At 36.7% G+C, this 22353-nt stretch overlaps 1 protein-coding gene across 4 annotated transcripts; it reads right to left on the bottom strand.

Annotated features, from left to right (window-relative positions):
- Positions 1 to 374: 374 nt before the first annotated feature.
- LOC132109734 (TNFAIP3-interacting protein 1-like) lies at positions 375 to 17529 on the bottom strand. 4 transcript variants are annotated; one of them, XM_059516044.1, is made up of 18 exons: positions 17458 to 17529; positions 13148 to 13330; positions 12645 to 12794; positions 12453 to 12541; positions 11845 to 11907; positions 11077 to 11271; positions 10869 to 10963; positions 10473 to 10608; positions 9366 to 9458; positions 9194 to 9259; positions 8123 to 8254; positions 6610 to 6738; positions 4382 to 4507; positions 3740 to 3865; positions 3526 to 3605; positions 3209 to 3398; positions 2463 to 2547; positions 375 to 1481 (listed from the first exon to the last, which is right to left on the bottom strand). In XM_059516044.1, the coding sequence occupies exons 2-18, from the start codon at positions 13290 to 13292 to the stop codon at positions 1420 to 1422; spliced, it is 1962 nt and encodes a 653-aa protein (XP_059372027.1). In that variant the 5' UTR covers positions 13293 to 13330; positions 17458 to 17529; the 3' UTR covers positions 375 to 1419. The 4 variants fall into 4 exon arrangements, with proteins under 4 accessions (XP_059372027.1, XP_059372028.1, XP_059372029.1 ...); XM_059516045.1 differs by lacking the exon at positions 17458 to 17529 and adding an exon at positions 15704 to 15790; XM_059516046.1 differs by lacking the exon at positions 17458 to 17529 and adding an exon at positions 14305 to 14463 and having other exon boundaries at positions 3209 to 3394; positions 3525 to 3605.
- Between the last annotated feature and the right edge of the window lie 4824 nt (positions 17530 to 22353).

The following is a 22353-nucleotide window of genomic DNA, read 5'->3' as shown; positions in this document are numbered from 1 at the left end:
AACCACATATTCATAAAATAAATGCCTGTCTATTTTTTTGTACATCTACATGACAAATATCACACCATCTGAAAGCAAATGAGTTGCTCGCCATTGGGAATATTTTGTGAGCATATACAAACCTTTTTGCGTTTGGTTCAAAGCATTGGTCAGTAAGGTTGGAGACATTGCACACATGTGGAAAAACAGCCTCCATGATGGCAGATGACCGTGAAAACGGATGATTCTTACCCTGTTCCAAACATATTACAATGTTTTTAAGTGCTACACTGGACCCATTGTAATCAGACATTTGGTGATTTGGTTATTTCCTCCTCATGTTCAGAATTTACAAAAAAAAAAAAAAAGACCAATGAAAGTGGGCTGCACTAATGTGATGCATTAACTTATTTATTCTGGCCCACTTCCTGTGGTTGTGCATATGCACAAACTCACATCCTACAGTCTTCCAGTAGCTACAATATGTAAAGGGAGACACAAAACAATACACTGAAGACAACATCACTTAAGACAATAAACCACACTCAGCTGTCAAAACAATAGATATAAATAACTTATCACTTCCATATGCACATAAGGAATAATGTTTTTGAACACTGAATCTTGAAAAATATTAAGCAAAACTACTGTGATACTTCTGTCGTCCAGATGAAAGCCCTCCTCAATAGATTATCATTTCAATTACAATCACACGAATCTGAAGGATCAACAAGCCATTGAAGCGCTTAATAAAATAATCCCAGAACGTAATCTAATAGATGGAAAGGTTAACAGGTGTCATATATGGCTTCAATAAACAGTGGCGCAGACGCTCAACAGTATGTGACCTCTCCCATCATCTCAACCACAGCCAGTGAAGGAATCATCAATCAGTTCAGTCACATTCTACTGTTAGCCATTTTCAAGACAATCCACCTATAGAGTTACAATTTTTAGATACATATTTTCACTAATTGCACATACAAATGTCTGTCAGTCTTGATCAGTACCAAAACACTAAATGTCATGTTTTCAGGCAGCTATCATTTAATTAAGCAGTGGAGATTTAACTCTATAGGTAGATTGTTATAAAAATAACGTTCAATCATATTAACCATTAAATAACTGACTTCAATAAATGCATAGAATTATATAAAGCAGATAATTTAAAATTGAACAATCATAAAAAGGTAAAATAATAAATGTGTATATTCTTAATTTGCCAGAACAGTGTTTCACAAACAGGATTATAAGACTTAAGTATATAAACAATATTCAATATTTTCTATCAGTTGTGTGTGTGTGTGTGTGTGTGTGTGTGTGTGTGTTTTTTCACACACACACAAAAAACAAAAAAACCAATAGTTCACGCCATGCCAACTAAAAATAAACTGCATCATGCTACTAGCAGGGAGTCATTCCAGGAGAGAGAATTTGTGGTTAGTGCTTTCCGGGGTCTATGTTCAGACGCTCCCTCTTCCCAAATCCAGTTGCTCCCATTTCTGCCAACAAAAGATTTTTAAAACATTCTTTACATTTCTTTCAGAGAAAATATTGAGGTGTGTTCTGAACATAAATGTCTTCCGTTTTATCACTGCATAGAGAAGAGTGGATTTTTAAGAATTTAACACTTTTCTTCAACAAGGTTGCATTGAATTGATCAACTTTTACATTGTCACAAACAATTTTTATTTCACATTAATGCTGTTCTTTTCAACTTTCAAAAGAGCACTAAACAGCACATTAAAATGATTTCTGAAGGATCACGTGACACTGAAAACTAGCCTTTGCCATTACAAGAATAAATTACATTTTAAAAAGTAAAGTGTACGGAACTTTTTATATTTAACTGAAATCAATTAACATTCAATTAAACCCAGGTCATGATATTGCTATTGAAAGACAATATGAAATGGATCATATTGCTGAGTAAACAAAGAATATTCAGCAGGAAATAATTAACGACATGATTTGAGTTTATGCATCTGACAAAAGTGTAAAAGCTGAGTTATGATACAACTAACAAAATAGTGGTAGTGTGTATATACACACTATTATTTTTATTATTTTTACACTTTTTATATAAAACACTATGGAAAGCTGCCTTCTCACTTTAGCAGAGATGATGTTTCAGAGGTGGAAAATGACTAGATGCTTTGATGAAAGATTACGTCAACAAACATTTTCATCTTCAGAATAAATTTACATTGATAAATTATGCACAATGGAAAGCAAATTGCGTCAATTTTTATGTCTGTTGATGATACAGATAACCAGACAGACCCAAAATGAAACTAAACTTCATAGGCCTTGTACATTCATTGTGAAATTTAAAACTATTGCCATTTCATGTTTCATCTGTCATGGTTCTCACTGTCGTCATCATCTGAACTGCCTCCAGTGGAATGCTTGAAATATCACTGGGTCAGACTGACTTTGCGTGGCAAAACAAAATGAATCCTCAGGATGAATCTAATAAATACCTGCAGTGTCTGGAGGGGGTCTCGCTGTGTCTGCTTGTCCTCTGGAACCACGTGGTTGTGGGAAGGATGACTGCCAGGGAAAACCCTGAACAAACACACACGAAAGAAAAAATCATTATACGTAGAGAACAATAGTTTCAATCTCTGTCCACTTCTGCACACTGTACCTCTTGTAAAAACGAATCATAATAGCCACACATTTCTTTTTCACACCACATGTGGTTAACCACTTGAAAGTGCTGGAATGACACTCTTGTGTGTGTTCCAGGATGTAACGAAAGCAAAAATCGGCCAAAAAAAAAACAGGAATTTCACTCACTATCAAACTAACCTCCTCTGACAAAAAAACAAAAAACTGTGTAACAGTAAGTGTATAACTAGGACCTGAACCTTAACTAGAGGTGCACTGGTACTTCATTATCAGTAAGTTAATTTAAACAAATACCAAAATGCACTTCTTTACACTGCCCTTAAAATAATAATGAAATGACATGAAAAATAAACGTATTAATTGTGCAGTATACAGCCTGGTTTCTGTAAAGTTATTAACAATTAAAAGCTCTATTTATTTATTCTTTAGTACTAAGTGTCTACTTGAATTATTTCTCAAATAAACATTGCTTTAAGTTTTTCAATTATTCATATAATTTGTTAATATTTGACATTAATATTATACTGAGTGTGCTTTTGTTGTTTTGTCTGTTAAGAACCATGAAATTGTACTACTGTTGTTATCGCATACTTACGGGGTTGACAGGCTGGAAATCCCTGCCGGGTGCTGTACTGATGTTGGGCATCCTGGGCGGAAAGTGTATGGGCCACCCATCGAGACCTGGATGGCCCACATGCACAAACGGCCCACAGTATGGAGGGCTTATCGGGCCATTGGCCGAGCCAGAAGTGGGATCAGATGTCCTCCTTTCCTGTTGCCCCTCCAAAACATTGAAAAACAAAATCTAAATAAGATCCAGTTGCGATTCTACCACATTTGTCGACTGTGATCTGTATTAATAACAATATTAGAGCTTCTACCACAAGGTGGTGCCAATGTAGCACATTTACCTGCTTATGTTGCATCTGCAGTCTCTCTAGTTTACACCTCTCTGAACGCTCTCTCTGACACTCATTCTGAGCTTGATGAAGCTGAGAAACAGAGATACTGAATTTCAGGACTCGCATAAGATTCTTTCATTTCTCTTTATTAACCAACTGGGCATTTCTCTGGAGTCATTTCATTGGTTAGAGCTGACAGTCTAAGGGTCCGTGTAAATACTGACCTGATTCGTCAGATTGGTCAATTGACCCTGCAGCCTTTCCACCTGCCGCCTCAGGTCTTCTTTCTCTTCGTTCATCCTCTCTCTGTCACTCCTCTCTTTCCGGAAATCCTCTTCAAAGATTTTTACCTGAAAACATTGCATGTGATGAGGATGTAAATCTACAAGATCTCTGCAGCCATCGGTGCATTTCAGCAGACTTTAAGGCAGAAAGAAGCTATCAAACCTCAAGCAAACTGTATGACTCATGGAACCTTAACACACTCATTTCTTACAAAGCGTGTTTGATAAATGAGGTAAAATGTCAACAGAATCAATTCATGTAGAGTTTAAATGAGTGAAACCTCAACTCCTAGAAAACCTCTGACAAAATCTGACGCAATGAGAAAACTCAAGCATTCTGAGGAGCACATTTACTATTTTAGCTCATCTGACCACAGAAGAGCACTGTGCCATGTCAGAGTATACTGTGACCATACAGTAATCGGACACTTGAGTTGTATGAATGTTACCGCATTCAATGATAAAGTATATTTCAACTGGTACCAAAGTGATCAGGTCCCTACTAATTCCAATGAAATTTGACAAGAAGAATTTTGCTTTAACATTTGTCAACAAGATGCATCAGTCTTCAAGTGTTTGTACCTGCTCCTTCAATACAGTTATCTGTGTGTGCAGCTCCTGCTGTCTCAGGTTGGCCACACCTTCTCCCAGGTTCATGCCTGGCTGAGTGGAAGAAGGAGAGTGGAGGTTCAAAGCTTCCTCTAATGCCTGTAAAAGAGACAATACAATCAGAACTGACATTTGCTTTTAAAACAATATTTAACAAAAACATTAAGCAGCACAACATTAATAAGAAATGTTTCTTAAGCACCAAATCTGAACATCAGAGTGATTTCTGAAGGATCATGTGACATTAAAGCCTGGAGTAATGACTGTTGAGAATTCAGCTTTTGCCAACACAGGAATAAATTACAAACCCGATTCCAAAAATGTTGGGAAACGGTACAAATTGGAAGCAAAAAAATTAATGGAATAATTTACAAATCTCATAAACTTATATTTTACTCACAATAGAATATAGATAACATATCAAATGTTGAAAGTGAGGCATTTTGAAATGTCATGCCAAATATTGGCTCATTTTGTATTTCATGAGAGCTACATATTCCAAAAAAGTTGGGACAGGTAGCAATAAGAGGCCGGAAAAGTTAAATGTACATATAAGGAACTTATTTGCAACTTATTTGGTCATTTGGCAACATGATTGGGTATAAAATAAGCCTCTCAAAGTGGCAGTGTCTCTCAAAAGTCAAGATGGACAGAGGATCACCAATTCCCCCAATGCTGCGGCGAGAAATAGTGGAGCAATATCAGAAAGGAGTTTGTCAGAGAAAAACTGTAAAGCGTTTGAAGTTATCATCATCTACATCGCATAATATCATCCAAAGATTCAGAGAATCTGGAACAATCTCTGTGCGTAAGGGTCAAGCCCGGAAAACCATACTGGATGGCCGTGATCTTCGGGCCCTTAGACGGCACTGCATCACATACAAGAATGCTACTGTAATAGAAATCATAACATGGGCTCAGGAATACTTCCAGAAAACATTGTCGGTTATCACAATCCATCATGCCATTCGCCGTTGCTGGCTAAAACTCTATTGGTCAAAAAAGAAGCCATATCTAAACATGATCCAGAAGCACAGGTGTTTTCTCTGGGCCAAGACTCATTAAAAATTGACTGTGGCACAGTGAAAAACTGTGTTGTAGTCAGACAATCAAAATTTGAAGTTCTTTCTGGAAAACTGGGACACCATCCAGACTAAAGAGGACAAGGACAACTCAAGTTGTTATCAGCACTCCGTTCAGAAGTCTGCATCTCTGATGGTATGGGGTTGCATGAGTGCGTGTGGCATGGACAGCTTACACATCTGGAAAGGCACCATCAGTGCTGAAAGGTATATCCAAGTTCTAGAACAACATATGCTCCCATCCAGACGTTGTCTCTTTCAGGGAAGACCTCGCATTTTCCAACATGACAATGCCAGACCACATACTGCATCAATTACAACATCATGGCCGTGTAGAAGAAGGATCCGGGACTGAAATGGCGAGCCCGCAGTCCAGATCTTTCACCCATAGAAAACATTTGGCTCATCATAAAGAGGAAGATGTGACAAAGAGGACCTAAGACAGTTGAGCAACTAGAAGCCTGTATTAGACAAGAATGGGACAACATTCCTATTCCTAAACTTGAGCAACTTGTCTCCTCAGTCCCCAGACGTTTCCAGCCTGTTATAAAAAGAAGAGGGCATGCCACACAGTGGTAAACATGGCCTTGTCCCAACTTTTTGAGATGTGTTGATGCCATGAAATTTAAAATCAACTTTTCCCTTAAAATGACACATTTTCTCTGTTTAAACATTTGATAGGTCATCTATGTTGTAAACTGAATAACATATTGAAATTTGAAACTTCCACATCATTCTGTTTTTATTCACAATTTGTACAGTATCCCAACTTTTTTGGAATGGGGTTTGTATACTATTAACACATACACACACACAGATATAGATAGATAGATAGATCTACATATAGATCTACATATAGACATATACATGTATATATATGTGTGTGTGTGTGTGTGTGTGTGTGTGTGTGTGTGTGTGTGTGTGTGAGAGAATATAAAACAGTTATTTTAATTTGTAATATTATTTCATAATTAATGTATTTCTTCTATGTTTCTTGTACAAATTCCATAAGGCTTTAGATTAGTGCCTGTCTTACTAAGGACAATGGATGGTGAAAATGTTTTCATTGAGATAGCTAGGAAGTGTATGTGCATTACTAAGTTTGTGTGCTCCACTGACCCTATTGAGCCGCTGGATCTCTTTCTCCTGGTATTCTCTTTGTTTAGTAATTGGAAGCAACTGGTCCTGCAGGTAACGCACCTTTTGTTTCAACTCACATGTTTCTGAGGTGAGGCACTCCTTCTCACCCTATGACAACATAAGAAATACACTTGTTAACCACTGGAGCAAAACAAAGTCACTTGATCATACATCTAGACTTTATACAGTTAGTGTTAGGGACATTTATTTTCTGACACTAGTGAGGGACTGTCTTTTAAAACATTTTACTATAAATGTCACTTTTCCGGTAGGGCTGCAACCAGCAAGTTTTAAATACCTAAATCAATCCATGTCTTTGATTAATCAGGTAAAATATTTCAAGTTCATTTCTTGTATTGTAATTACAAAAAAAGTCTATCAACACACACTATTGTCAAAATTGCTGGGTGCTCAGGGATGTTTTAATGTTCGTCTGCAACTTGCTTTTCTGTAAGGGCATTTTACAAAATGGAAATTATCACATGCCTTTAAATATACAACATCTTCAAATAAGAATATGCATGGTATGTGCTGGGGAAAACAACTCATAAATCGCAAGCACCTGTCAAAGCACCTGACACATGCCAGTCTGCCCACATGAGACTCATGTGACCTTTAAAGCATGTAATATAAAAACCTGTGGTCAACATTTTTTAAATTTCAATATCATTCAAATGCATTTTAATGACTATTTTAATGACGTTTTGATGTGTGTACTGCCTCTCCTGTTGAACATCTGTGGTCTGCTTTGGGGGTGAGTATCACTGACAAAACCTTAGTAATGCTGTCCATAACTCATAAATAAACTAAAAACCATGAGAACATTGAGATGTAAAGATAAGTAGGCTGTGGATGTGAAAATGAAACCAGTCGTGACATGACACAGTCTATAGTCTATGACACTTCATAAATTTCTTTACAATTTATCACCATATCAGCAGCAATGGTTCTATTCATGGCAAAATCAACAGCATTATAATTACAATATCTGACACTCAATAAATGTATAAGTTTATCTGTGGCATGCTTGAATGTCCCCTCCGGGACTGAAGGGAAACTATTCCTGTATACTAAGAATGTCATATGGTCAGCTAGAGGGAATGACTGGTGCTTCCCAAGAGAAAACTGAAAGCACTGAATGACTACTTGAAGCCTTTATCGAGCTCCACAGAGGTGCTAATACCAGTAGAATGTTTCATAAAGAGTGAGAAAATGTAAATTATTAAACAAAATTCAAATAAGGAAAGACTTACACAGGAAAAGACTGTCTGACAAAAATTTAAAGCTTTTTTGTTCCATTCAGTGGTAAGTTTATTTAATAACAGACTTATATATATATATATGTGTGTGTGTGTGTGTGTGTGTGTGTCAAGCATGTAATGCAATGATAAGAGGAAAATTAGTGGACTTTTTACAATCAGAATTCCTCTCCACCTATAAGTAATAAAGACTGGCTGTGGGTGTGCTGTCTGCGGCTGAGACCAGGGTGTACCTGCACATTGTCGATCTTAGACTTGGCGAGGAGGAGTTTTTTGTCATAATCTCTTTGTCTAAGTTCTCGTTCTGCTTCAAGCTCAAGCACAGCCTTTTGGGAGTCAGTGAGCCGCTGCCTTAGGTCTGTGATCTACAAAGGAGGGGAGAAGTCATAAACTGATGAAGGCTCACCTGACAGTGTGTTTTTGTAAATTGGTTTCAGATACATCGGTTAACAGTCCATACTAACACAAAATCAAAGACCATCAGTTACAGAACAGCCCTGAATGGGCAAAAATGTTGTATATTGCAGTTTGCTTTAATCTGCATGGCCGGGTGTGCATTTATCAGAAGTTTGACAAGGGGCTGTAATCTGTTCTATAGTTGTGTGGTGCATCTTATGGTAGAAAGAATGATAAAAAATAATAAACCGCAAAAAATGAAATCAAAGCAATAAGAATAGCAAAATGGAGCTGTTTTTGTTCCACTGGTCTGAGTTTAACACGAACCCCCCATGACGACAGAGGATGCGTGTAGAGAAACAGCCCCGGTATGCTTTTTTTATTCTCTTTTTTTTCGTTGCTCAGACTGAGCAGATGCGGAGATGCAACAGGCATCACCATCTCTGGGCCGTGAGATCACGCGGCTTTGCAACCTTGGCCAGCCCCTACGGCGAGCCACAACAGGAAGACAGTGGGTACGGGCGAGGTGAGGGAAATTCTGCCAGAGGTGTGACAGGAGGGGCCTGTGGTCTGGTGTGCAACACTGTGACACACACACACACAGAATTGCTTTCCATTCCTTTGCCCCAACAGCGTTTCCACCGCTACCCAAATGCAGTAACAGGGCCAGTCAGCAGCCTTCACGTTACACAGGAATTTTATGTGATGATTCATATGCTTCGATCTCCCACCATTCACACACTGGCTGGTCGGACTCATTAAGCAATTGTTGTTTCTTAGTAAAGTGATTCATGTTTCTTAATGCGTTTTTTTTTTACTATCAATAAGATGAGCTACAATGATTGCTTAGAAGGCCCACTGGAACATAATTAAAAAGCACTTATATACGTGTATATGTTGTAATGTACCTTCTGCTCAAACTGTGTCTTCATTGAATTCCACTGAATGTCCCACTGTTTGTTCACCTCCAGTACCTGAGAAAGGTCAAAGGCAAGAGTTGACACATCAGAGTCAAATGGGAAACTATGTCAGCAGTAAAGCAAGCATAAAGAAATCAGGGGACCTCCAGAAAATTCTTACATCTTTCCTCTGTTTCTCCAGAAGCTTGATCTTTTTCTCATACACCTCCGGATCACAAGTCTTAGATGGTGTTTTTTCCACAGCTTTACCAGACTGTAAATAAAAAAAAATATATATATATTTTTTTTTTAAAAAGAGCAATTTTTAAAACTATTTAAATTATGTATCTGCAGCCAATTAGTGTTGTTCAGTGCTGAAAGTACTTCAATACCAAGTCAACACTGAAATGTTAACATTTTTAAACAATAATAAAACAAAGATTTAGATTCAAATTTTGACAAGAAAAGAATCTAAAATATTACTTAATGGAAGATTAAATATTTTCCATTCTTCATTCTTCTAAATAAATGTATTTACATATATATATATATATATATATATATATATATATATATATATATATATATAGATATATATAAAATGAAGTGGAATTTGTTTGTAAATCTATAAAAACATTAAACCAAGAGACACTATATATAAAAAAGTGACCAATAAATAATTACCAAAACTACATCCATCCTATATCTTTTCAGAGAAACTGAAACTCAGTTTGAATGGTCCTCCCAATTAAATACCATAAATTATCTCTGCTAGACTGAAAACTGTTCACATGTACATGTAATCAATTAAAGCATTAGGTCATGATCGACCCACTACAATTTTCCCATCATACTACAATACAGCAGTCTTTAGGTTGAGTCAGAACGTAACACAATGACCGTATGTATTGTTCTTCAATATTTAGTCATACTGTGAAAAAAAACCCACAAATGAGGAACTTAAACAGAAAGACCATTGAGGAAGAGCAGTATTCAGAGCCAAGGTGGTATTCCCAAAACTAATCGAAGTGGCAAAAGTGACTAAATAAGAAGCTTCTCAATTTAGAAACCGGGGAGAAATTTGCACATTGGTTCTTTTTTCTTCTTCTAAGAACTCCCACTGAAAGAGCTAACAAAACAAAAAAGCAACCAGACCGCAACTTCACTGGTCTGAAAGGGAATTAAAAGACAAAAAAACCCAACACAAATTTAGAACAGCACCAAGAATTCTATGGTGATGTCACCTGCGATAAAGAGGTTCATGGAAAAGAAAAAAAAAAGTGCACACCTGCTGAGTCACGGTCATTTCCACCTTAGTTTTGACTATCTCTTCTTTCACTGGCTCCTCCTTTGGGTTCGGCTGCTCAATAGGTGCTGCCAGGGCTCCTCCGCTGACTTGCTCCTTCAGTTTCAAATTCTCCTGCCTGCCCAGAGCACACAGAACCAAACTCAAAACTGGAAAATGAAGAAAAAAACTGCAGGATTCTCTATCTGACACAGTCAGAAAACAAGCCTCAGATGGAAAGACCCCTCAGTTCCAGCACAGCAGGAAATACTGTGGCCCCTTATGATATTTTCACAGTTTACTCACACTGATCCTCTCACAGATTCACACCGGGCTTTTTTGCTTTTAGTTGTTCCATGAGTAAATAAAAGATGAATATAAGAAAAATGTAAAAATTACCTCAGCTGTTCCAGATCTCGGTTACGGTAATGGAGGTCCTCCTCCATTTTTTTCCTAAGCTCGCTGTTTTCCTGTCTTAGCTGTTCACAGAGTGTCTAGAGATAAGAGCAAATTAAATTCTCAGTAAATCAAACCTCGATTAATTCACATAACACAACTCAAAGCCAATACAGAGGCTCAAAAGGTGTCACAAGCTCAGCCCTCTCACCTGCAGGAGAGATGTTCTCTGTTCGTTCTTCTGGACCTTGGATGATAAGTGGTGGAATTCCACAGCCATGCGGCCCAGGTGAGCCATTAGCTGGTTGGGATTTGACTCTTCAGCAAATACACTAAAAGAACTCTCCAGTCGCCGGAGTTGACTCGCCAGCTCCATGTTCTCCTGTGGCAGGTGCATCCCTCCAGTCTGCATTATAAAGCAGAATTTACCCAAATATTCTTCCCAAAAACACCCTAACATATAATAACAATCATTAGGGATCAAGTGGCACCTTTACTGTCAATATCTAGACTAATATCTTCCCCAATAGACAAGAAAAGCACTGCGAAACCATAAACTGAAAGTGAAAAAAACCCTTAAATACCTCTATTTAAACATTTCCAGTTTTGCAAATTTGTGTACAGAAGTTTTTGTAAACCTAACCAAAGAGGTATTCCATAAACTGATACACATGCATGAGTATTTCAGTCTATCTGCATACTAACTAAATCCTGGAGTTTCCCTCTGAGTCATCCAAGGAACAGCCTCATACAGATACGTTGATTCATTACAATGAATATATCCTTGATAAGGAAGAAAACAGCTGAGCAACTACAGTGACTGGAATGTGTCACACATGACTTGCACGCGTAGCACAAAATGACAGAATACGGAATGTTCGAAACGGAGCAACAATCCAGCAAAATACACACCAAGTTCACACACGTGCAGTTGAGTGACTGTAGCAGCCCAGGATTTCCTAACATCCCTAAAACTCACCGTCTGGGTTTCCGAGACCGTCTTCTCTTCCATATTCACCACCTCAAACTCAGACGAACTTTCCTGTAAATACAAGAATTCACAGCATTACAACACTTGCTCTGACTGTCACACAGAACATCAACTCGTAAATAATTTACCCTTCACAGATGAGGACAATGACAAGTAAAACTAGAAGTTCCATTCACATTAGATTTGTAAAGCATGTTGCGAAAAAATGTTCACGATTAACACAGCTATGATGGGAATTAGGAATATATCATAACACGTGCATTGCGATAAACACACACAATATTAAGTAATGAAGGATATTTCACTGTTCAGGTCGAAACTATTTAACCAGCAATTCACCTAACTGGAAGTTATAATCCCAGTGTGGGATTTTCACAACAAAGGCATAATGGAAATTCAACTAGTTATAACGTATCAGTTATACAGTATGAATTTATAAAGGACATGTTCCTATTTTGACTTCACATGGGATTCAAATTGACTGCAATTCACAAAACTGAAAGTTATATTACTATGTGAGATAACATCATTGACTTAAAATTAGGATGGTATCATATTTATAGCATGTTTCCAAGCGTTTCAGTAGAAGTGCTTACAGTTGCCTCTGGTTGTAAAGTATTTCCAGTTAAACAATCCCGAGATTCTTGTCTTTCTGTTGTAGGATGAGCGTGATGTTTTCCATGACCTAAAGAAAGCCACAGTCACATGAGATCTGGTTTAAGAAGAGGTCTCTTTGGTGTCAAACCGTTCACAGACCTCACTCCATCAGAATAATGATATAACTGTACCTTGTCTATCTGTCTGAACAGGGGCGCCCATGCACAGACTGGAGGCAAAGCTGGTCGTGGACGACTTCAGCGCTTCGTTATCCCTCACCAGCTCCTCCACCTTCTTCCGAAGCTTTGCTGCCTCTGTCTGAGACTCCTCTAATAGGTCTCCTACCAGTCACGAGAAAGACAATGAGACAATGACAAAAAGCAGCTGCTTTGACACAATTGTATGTCAAAAAGCTGAAAATCCAGAATAGCTTCATTTCTGAACCAACGTCTAAATTAGCAACACAAGATTCCAGTGATCTAATACATGAGTTTGATGCACAGACTGAGCAACACACAAGGCATTTAACTATTACGTAACCTCATCTTAGACACTTACAGTTGGTGAAATTGAAAATATAAAGTGATTTATCTATATTCTTCCCAGGTGGTTTATATTGACCAAACCAGCTGGATCAATCAGGTTTTTGATGCTCAAAGGCATTAAAAATAGCTGGCAGTTTAGGATCCCTCACCTAAACTCTTTAGCCCTTTCATTCTCTCCCTCAAAACGGCGTTTTCCTCTAGCAGCTGTCTGTAGCTGAGGCTGCTGGCCTCGTCTTTCACCTGGCAATCGCTCCCACCGGGATCATAGATGCGATATGGGCCTTTTCCCTCCATCTGTCACCCCCGTCACTTACCAAACATGCTTCCCTGTACTAAAACAAAGAAATCAGGTGGTCATTCATATGTGTGTACTGTACAGACAGGTTAAACAAAAACTCTCAGATAAGCACTGTAACATGAACTGACGGCATTGAAGTGCGTAAAAATTGTCGATTTGCAATTCAAAGAGAAGCATTTGAATAATGGCATCTTGGGGATTTCTCTTTACCTATTTCAAGACATAATGATTTGAATGCAGATCTTTGATATCATAACTAAATGTGTCATAGCAGTCATTAAGATATTCTAAAACAGCTTATGGTTTTCCCATCAGCATTTAATAAATCAGTCAACCGAGACCAGCATAAATCCTCACTTCCATATAGCCATGACAAGTTACATTTACACGAAGTGACAAATCAAACCAGCAGCCAGACACCAGACAATATCTCATATCCTAGCAAGACAATATCTCAAAAACAAAGTCTCGTGAAAAACACAGCCACCTACCTTCACATCAACTGTAAACCCAACTAAATCTAAAGCTAAAGCCTTTCACTTTCCTTTCCATGATAAGACCTGTTTAATCAGCTCTGGTAGTGTCAACATCACGCTAATAGATGATCTTAGACTACAGGAAACGTTATCTAGAGGATCGTGTTTATTTCTGATCACCTCCAAGCTCTTAATCAACAGCTCTCGAATTACTTCACTTAACAATACGACCTCAAACAGAAACAGTAGGGAAACCATGAGCTTTTATTAAGAATAAGCCGAAACCCCCTAACGTTGCCCACTCAAGATCAAACCCAACGTATTTTGTATTCTAAATAAATGACTCACTTTCAAAACAAATATGATGCTATTAGCTTAGCATCCGGCTAACAGCAGGTGATGTGTTTACCACGCTAGCAGACAAAGCTTTCACGTTAGCTCTCCCTAAAGCCACAAACAGCACCTAAATACGCTCAATAATGTCCTAAGAGGGGATAAAACAAAGCGGTCGCACGATAACGTTTATACATACCTGTTTTTGACCCCTAGTTCTTTGTTTTTAATGAAACGAGGAGCGCTTTCTGTATATTGACGGAGACGCGTCTTTGATCGGCCGGAGGTTTGCGGAAGTGGTTCGCGGCGCGAGCTGGGAAATTCCGCAGATGTAAACAGAGCCGCGTTCGCTCTAGTGATGGGAAGTCCGATTCATTTCCGCGAATCGGTTCATTCAAACGGTTCGTTAGATATAACACAAATGAAGTGATTCTTTCATGTAAGAGCGTAATTGCGCCATCAAGTGGTCCTTTAATACACGAACTGAAACGTTCAAATAAAGATACTGTATATTTTGTCATGTATTACACGTTTTTCTATATTTTATAATAGTAATAGTAATAATAATAATAATAATAATAAGGGTGTTTATTGTATTTCCTGTTTCCAGTTCAGCTTGTTGCAACCCGTGTTTACTTGTAAAACATCCAGCCATTTAGAACACAAATATAATTTGCTTTAACAATACTAAAAGCCAAATGTTTTGTATGCTTTATTAAACTGTAGCTTATTAACACATTTTATTCAGATCTGTCATATTCAGGCCACAAATATATTACCAGTCCTTTAATATCTCTCAATTTAGTAACAGTACAACGCACTCCTCGGTTCGTAGATCATTACGAATCGATTCTCATTACGAACCGCTCGGATCGATTCAGTACAATTCGTGAAAGAATTGTTCTGGACCATTATCCGGTTCAAACAATTCATGATAAAGATTCGACTCAAATGAACAATACGTTCAAGAATCAGTCATCGTTCTTTCGCTGGCACACGTTCGCAAATTAGTTAAATACATCGACTTAGTGGCTTTACTATTTTAGTGGTTGAGGCTGAGCTCATATAGGCTATAGAAAAAAAATGACTCATCTTCACATTTTATGATTAACTTTAAATGATTCGTTTAAATGATTCGCCTGCTTTCCATTTGATGTTACACGTTTCATTGCACTAGTTCTTGTATATAATGTCATATTTCTAAAACGTTCGTGATTAACATAAATCCAAAAAAAGAAAAATAATTAAATATGTTTTTAGTGGTTGGTAGTAGTATAGAATATATAAAATATTTCAGATTTATATTTAATAATAAAAATAAGTTTTTTTAGGTAGGCTACTCTTTAATTTACAGATTTACAGTAGGCCCACTTATTACAGTGATAATCCACCTGGTGCCAAATAAAGTTAGACAAACACAATGGCACAGACACACAAAATCCACTTTATCATAAAATTTATTTTCATTGACAAGAATAAGCATCTAATTGTATCTCTGCATTATTTTTTGACCCACATATAAAGTATACAGGGTGTAAATGTATAGCTGTGCATTCATTAAGCAACCTAATGGTGATTCAGATGTCTGTCATACTTACTCATTCTGGTGTGAGTTATCTCGAAAACGTTAATCAGTAGTGCAGGAAACTAAATTGGTTGTCAGCTGTTCTAAACCCCAGTAGCTATTCTGAAAATAAAAAAATTTAATTAAAATAAAAAGTACTCAGTAGGGCCTAAATGCTATTTACTATAGTTCTATAGCCTACTCAACTCATTCTATAATATTTATTCAATCTGAGTATGCAAATTAAAAGGCTGTTCATACATGAAGAAATTAAGAAATTAAAAACAAATAATGAGATTTTGAATTGGGTAACAGAAGAGTTGTCGTTATTGGGCAATTCTGGAAGTTAAACCATTATATGAAAATTACATATTTTCATTATGCTTAGCATACTCAATACACTAAGGTAGGTATGTATGATGTATGACGCACAGTACATATTTAAATTTGAGAAATATGAGAGTTTTAGAAAATACTTTGAAAGTACAGTCATTGCAATTTGAAACATGCTTGGCATATTAGTTTTTTTTTTTTTTTTTTGTCAAAATATTCCACGGTTTTCACATTACTGACAGGAAAAGCTGTCAGGAGTTGTGAATTTGTGAAGAAAAAAAATTCCATTATGAAGAGATGGTAGGTCTAATTAATTAAAGGAAATCTCTGGGTTTGTAATTTTCAGCATTTTTCCAATGATACCATTATTGAAAACAGAAACTGAAGCTCATTATTAAAGTAAACACATGGATGGATGAACGCGTTTTATGACCCTTGAGGTTAACTTCAGAAAAATTCATTAATCATAAGAATTCTAACAGTGTTCTGGGTAAAAAAAAAAATAAAAAAAAAAACTACTAGTACTTCCCTTTATTCATTTAACTATATCCAATCTGTTTTATACTCACGTTTATTACATTTAATTAACAATCAGTGCAAAAAAAAAAAACTTGCACATGCAATGCACAGATAGTTTCAGAACAAAAGGATCACTCCAGCCAGATATAAGCTTTTTGTCCTGTAATCCAAGTATGAGTTCAGTTTCCATCATTACAGCACCACAGAACAATAATATTCTTACAGGAAATTAAATGTAACTTTTACAACACATTTTTTCAGTATCATTGATAAGGCAGCCATCACCATAAATTAAAAATGATTACCCTAACATCCTTTTTGTAAATCTTATCCTGCTTTGAAAATAAATGGTGACATCTTGTGGAAATTATAGATTAACTTCAAACTCGTACTAGATTCTGCCACATATGTGTGTGATCTAAATGTGTTTAATGATCAATTTATGTGGTTACCTATCAAAATTAATAATACAAAAAATAGGAAAACTTGATTTATTTTAAATAACGGTGGTATACAGTCAAGCAACTTAAAAACTTGTACAGCTGCATGTACAGTAAATAGTCTCCAAATTAGAGTGCATATATATATATATATATATATATATATAATTAAATACACTCAAGGATAGTTGGAAAAAGGAATCGAATAAAAAGCTAAATATTTTTTAGAAAGTTACTTTACTCCAGTTTGAAAGCACAACACATGCTTTTAGTAAACAGTACATAAATAATGTGACTTTTAATAAAATTTCCTTTAAAATGTACTACAATCAACATCATAATCAAAAATAAATTCCCCTTTGTCACAGCTTTTATGGAAACCCAAATTTACTGATATAATTTCCCATTTTTATCCAAGCTTTAAAAAAGAAACAGCAATTTTCTTTCTATTAGTAATACTAGAAAATAAAAATAAAAACATGGTACAATTACTCACCTACACATTATACTTGTGTCCGAGAGGCGTTTTTTAAGGAAACTGGTGGCAGTGGGGGAAGCGTTTGCTGTGTTTTTAAACATAAGGGGGAATTCCCACATAGTGAAAGGCCCTGATATTTTTTTTCAGCTCAAAAGTGGGACCTGGTATGCATCCAGGAACTTGAGACTGCTTAGCTAAGTGTTACCAGACAACAGATATATTAAATAGTAGCATAGCATATTTTGACTGTTTACAATGCTATAAGTATATGTTGTAAAAAAGAGCGAAGGATTACTGCATAAAATTATTTATAGTAACTTCATAAATCAGCAGTTTAATGCCTGATACTGAGTTAGAGGATGGAAATACATCATCAGACTGCATGCATTTGCCTCAAAACTGTCCCATAAATAAAGCTCAATGAAGAAGAAAGTTCATAAAACGAGTATAATTGCATTTGGGTTCTCTTTCAAACGTTTTTAAACCACAAAAAGTCATCACGGTTACATGCACAAAAAGTGCACTGATAAAAAGCCTTACATTTCTTAAATGCAAAGCTGCATGCAGATTTGCAAACTCAACAAAAAGTACACTTAGAAATGCACTCATGTTGTTTAAGTTTTGTCTGCATAGTAACCTCTTGTTACCTCTGACATTAAACATCTCACAACGCCCCAGATAGTTCAGTTTTGTCTTGCTTTTGCATGTGCAACTGTTCACACACAGTCGAAAATATCATTATGAACATGTATTTGATGTTTTGTTCTGAATTTAACAATGTTATTGCTATTGCAGACATCATCGATGGTGGATGGGATGTTGGTCTACTTGCAGGGGATTTCCTAGCCCCACAAGTTTTTTTCTTCTTTCCTCTTTTAACTAAAGATGGCCTGACAACAGCTGCGCTCACACAAAGACACGTCTGCACACACACACAAACAGATGCGTGTATGCACACATAGCTGCAGAAAAGAGTATAATGAATTAATGGTTTAAAGGTTGATTTTTGACATAGGAAGGCTGTTGCACGGAAAAAAGACCCATTAATGCTACTACTCACACCCTGAAATAAGCAGATAACAATACTGTTGCTGTCTGCTATCTGAGAAACCTCTCTTGAAACTGGTGCGAAGCCCAAGAGAACAGAAAATGTGTTGAAATACAATAAAAAAAAATAAAAAAAAACTTCGAAATGGGACATGATATGTAATTGAGGTGATGTGCATCAAGAAATCCAATAAAAGCAATGTATTCAAGGCAGACACTTATATATGTATCAAGTCCTGTTTTTTTCTTTCCATTTTTTTATGTCCTTATGCTTTTTTTTATCAACATCATAATGCATGATTTATCTTTAGAAAATTAAATGAAATCTACCGAGCATCAAGGATCACATTTACCATCTGCAGTTTATAACCAGATATTTCCTATTCAGAACAGAGTTGCATAGATTACAACAGGAGGGAATTTCCTTATGTGGCGTCTGTCATGTAAATAAAGTTAATGACTGATCTGGGTGAATCAGCTATTCAGACCACTAATGAAAATAAGGACGTGAGAAACATCCTCTGCTAAAATAAATACTGGATGTTTTAGGCCAGTGGTATTCGATTTTTTTGTGACTGAAAAATGGATCAAAGGGTAATGAAAATCAAGTGAAAATGCAAATAATTAAATGCAACTAGTGATATAATAATCATGCAAAGATATAAAAAAGCAAAATAAATATGCTTAACTTTAAAAAAGTAGGAAATGTTTGTCCTGTGTCTTCTGTTGTCAACAGAAAATTAATTTGACACCTGTAATAAAAAAAAACTACAGAGAATAAAAAAATATATATGACCCATTACATAAAAATATGATTTTATATAAGTGAGCATAAACACCAATTTGTGAATTATTGGCTGCTGAGATCATGAAAACGTCATTAAATGCCTATTCACATAATAATTACAACAACAACTATGATAGTGTCCACAATGTTCTGTTTATTATAAGCACAAGCTGCAGTTTTGTCGCCTGTTGTTTTAAATGCTCAAGAAATCATGATTGATTGTGATTGGCTGTCAATGTTTTTAAGCATTCATCAGCTGGAAAAAAAATAATTCTGAAAGTGAGCAATATCTAACGTTATCTTTCCTTCTGTGCTATTATCATTATAGTTGTGGTGTAGACCCAAGTCTATCCTTTTAAAGGGGTCATATGATGCAATTAAAAATTTTCCTTTCTCTTTGGAGTGTTACAAGCTCTTGGTGCATAAAGAAGATCTGTAAAGTTGCAAAGACTAAGTCTCAAATCCAGAGAGATATTCTTCATAAAAGTTAAGAGTCAACCACGCCTACCTAAAACGGCTCATTCTAACACGATCCACATGTCTATATCATGATGTGGGATGATTTGCATAACACTGCCCAAATTTTCACACAAAAAAAGAAGGCGTAACTTTTTTTGTAAAATAAAATCATGTCGTGGAGTCGCTGTGTGTTTTGTTGTGAAAGCGAAACTACTTTGTTTGGCCTTACAAAAGAGGACACAACTAGATATCAGTGGTTAAGTTGTATTTATAACACTGTTCCAGAACAGTTCAACCCAAATATTCAAAAATGTGCAGCGCATTTTACGCAGGATGAGGACTGTTTCCTGAACCAGAGGCCTACAATGCTTCTGTGCACAAAGGCTGTTTCTATAAATTTGGGCAGTTTAAACTTTGCAAGGACAGTCTGGTGCTTCTGACTCACAGCCTGTAAGTTCGTTTACATATTTAAAGAATTTGCCACTGATGATCCAAATGCGAGCTTTGAGCAGTGTAGAGTAGCATTTGTTATTTGTTGTTTCTCTGCTCACAAATGTAGACATGGTTTTATGTTTACGCAGCGCGATACACAACCCGTAAAAACACCGTATAAGTCATTATAATCAGTAATTATGTCCCCACTGGATGCAACAAATGCCTTGTTTGTAATGGGTTTTATTGGTTTTGTCTTGTCGTGCCGGGAGACAGCATCACAGTATGGTGAGGGGCGTAATATTTCCGTCACATGCTTGAGGCATTCAGCCAATCACAACTCAATGGATAGCTGGCCAATCAGAGCACATCTCGCTATTCAGACTGATGAGCTTTGTAAAAAAACGATGCATTTCAGAAGGCTAGGCATAGAGGAGAAACAATAATGTACATTATGTGGAAAATAATGTGTTTTTTTAAACCTTAAAGGGTTAGTTCACCCAATAATCAAAATTACGTCATTAATAACTCACCCTCATGTCGTTCCAAACCCGTTAGACCTTCGCTTATCTTCTGAACACAGTTTAAGATATTTTCAATTTAGTCCGAGAGCTCTCTGTCCCTCCATTGAAACTGTGTGTACGGTATACTGTCCATGTCCAGAAAGGTAAGAAAAACATCATCAAAGTAGTCCATGTGACATCAGAGGGTCAGTTAGAATTTTTTGAAGCATTGAAAATATATTTTGGTCTAAAAATAGCAAAAACTACGACTTTATTCATCATTGTCTTCTCTTCCGGATCTGTTGTGAGATTTCAAAACACAGCAGTGTAGTGATATCCGGTTCACGAACGAATCACTCGATGTAACCGTTTTTTTTTAACCGGTTCACCAAATCGAACTGAATCGTTTGAAACGGTTCGCATCTCCAATACGCATTAATCCACAAATTACTTAAGATGTTAACTTTTTTAATGTGGCTGACACTCCCTCTGAGTTCAAACAAACCAATATCCCGGAGTAATTCATGTACTCAAACAGTACACTGACTGAACTGCTGTGAAGAGAGAACTGAAGATGAACACCGAGCCGAGCCGACAATGCTAAATAAAGTCATAGTTTTTACTATTTTTGGACCAAAATGTATTTTCGATGCATCAAAAAATTCTAACTGACCCTCTGATGACACATGGACTACTCCAGAGACAGTTTATAAGAGACATGCCACTTCCTCAATCCTCAATACAACTATATAAGGAAAACCCATAACGGCAAAGATGGCGGTTGTGTGCACATGTCCCGCCCCTCCCGCTGGAAAGCCAATCGTCTGCTTTTAACAGTCAAGCCGGGAAACATTTAAGCCTATCGTCTGGTTCCACTGACGTATGCGCACAGTTGAGGAACCCTTGCGCATGCGTAGTAAAGGTATAACCTGTGGGGGAAAAGGCGTTTTAAACCTTATTTTGGGGCAAAGTCATAAAAAAATTTCAGCGATTTATATCATATTTCACTGCTGTTTCTATTCATGCTGTTTTTATGTCCTGGTGACCAGTGAAAGTGCAGTTCTGACTCTCTGCCCATTCATTTAGATACGAGCTGGTCTTGTTATTATGAAATAGCTGCCCGGAGGCGTTGCCAAGATGGCGGCCGAGTGGCACGACTTGCCTGAAAGGACTTTGACTACTCTGATGATGTTTTTCTTACCTTTCTGGACATGGACAGTATACCATACACACAGTTTCAATGGAGGGACGGAGAGCTCTCGGACTAAATCTAAAATATCTTAAACTGTGTTCCGAAGATGAACAGAGGTCTTATGGGTTTGGACGACATGAGGGTGAGTTATTAATGACGTAATTTTGATTATAGGGTGAACTAACCCTTTAAAACCATTAAAACATTGCATTACACTAAATACACAAAACAATGTTTTTTTATATGACCCCTTTAAAATCAGACCAATTCTTAAAACTATATTTTTTCTCGCTAAAATTATCATCCATGGAAGTGAATGGGCTTTTAAAAACAAATTAGTCAGATTTCCTATTTAGCCCACAGTATGTCATATAAATTAAGTGCGCATGACATCAATAAGCCTATGCAATTTATGAAAATACTAAAGGTGCGGCTGAAAAGGTCCATTGTTTATTGTGAACAGTGTAATCTGTGTGACCAACTGAAACCTGTTG

The sequence above is a fragment of the Carassius carassius genome, chromosome 29 (assembly GCF_963082965.1).
Source record: "Carassius carassius chromosome 29, fCarCar2.1, whole genome shotgun sequence".
Taxonomy (NCBI): Eukaryota; Metazoa; Chordata; class Actinopteri; order Cypriniformes; family Cyprinidae; genus Carassius; species Carassius carassius.
The sequence above is the reverse complement of the archived record's forward strand: the minus strand, read 5'-3'. Positions and strand labels throughout refer to the sequence as shown.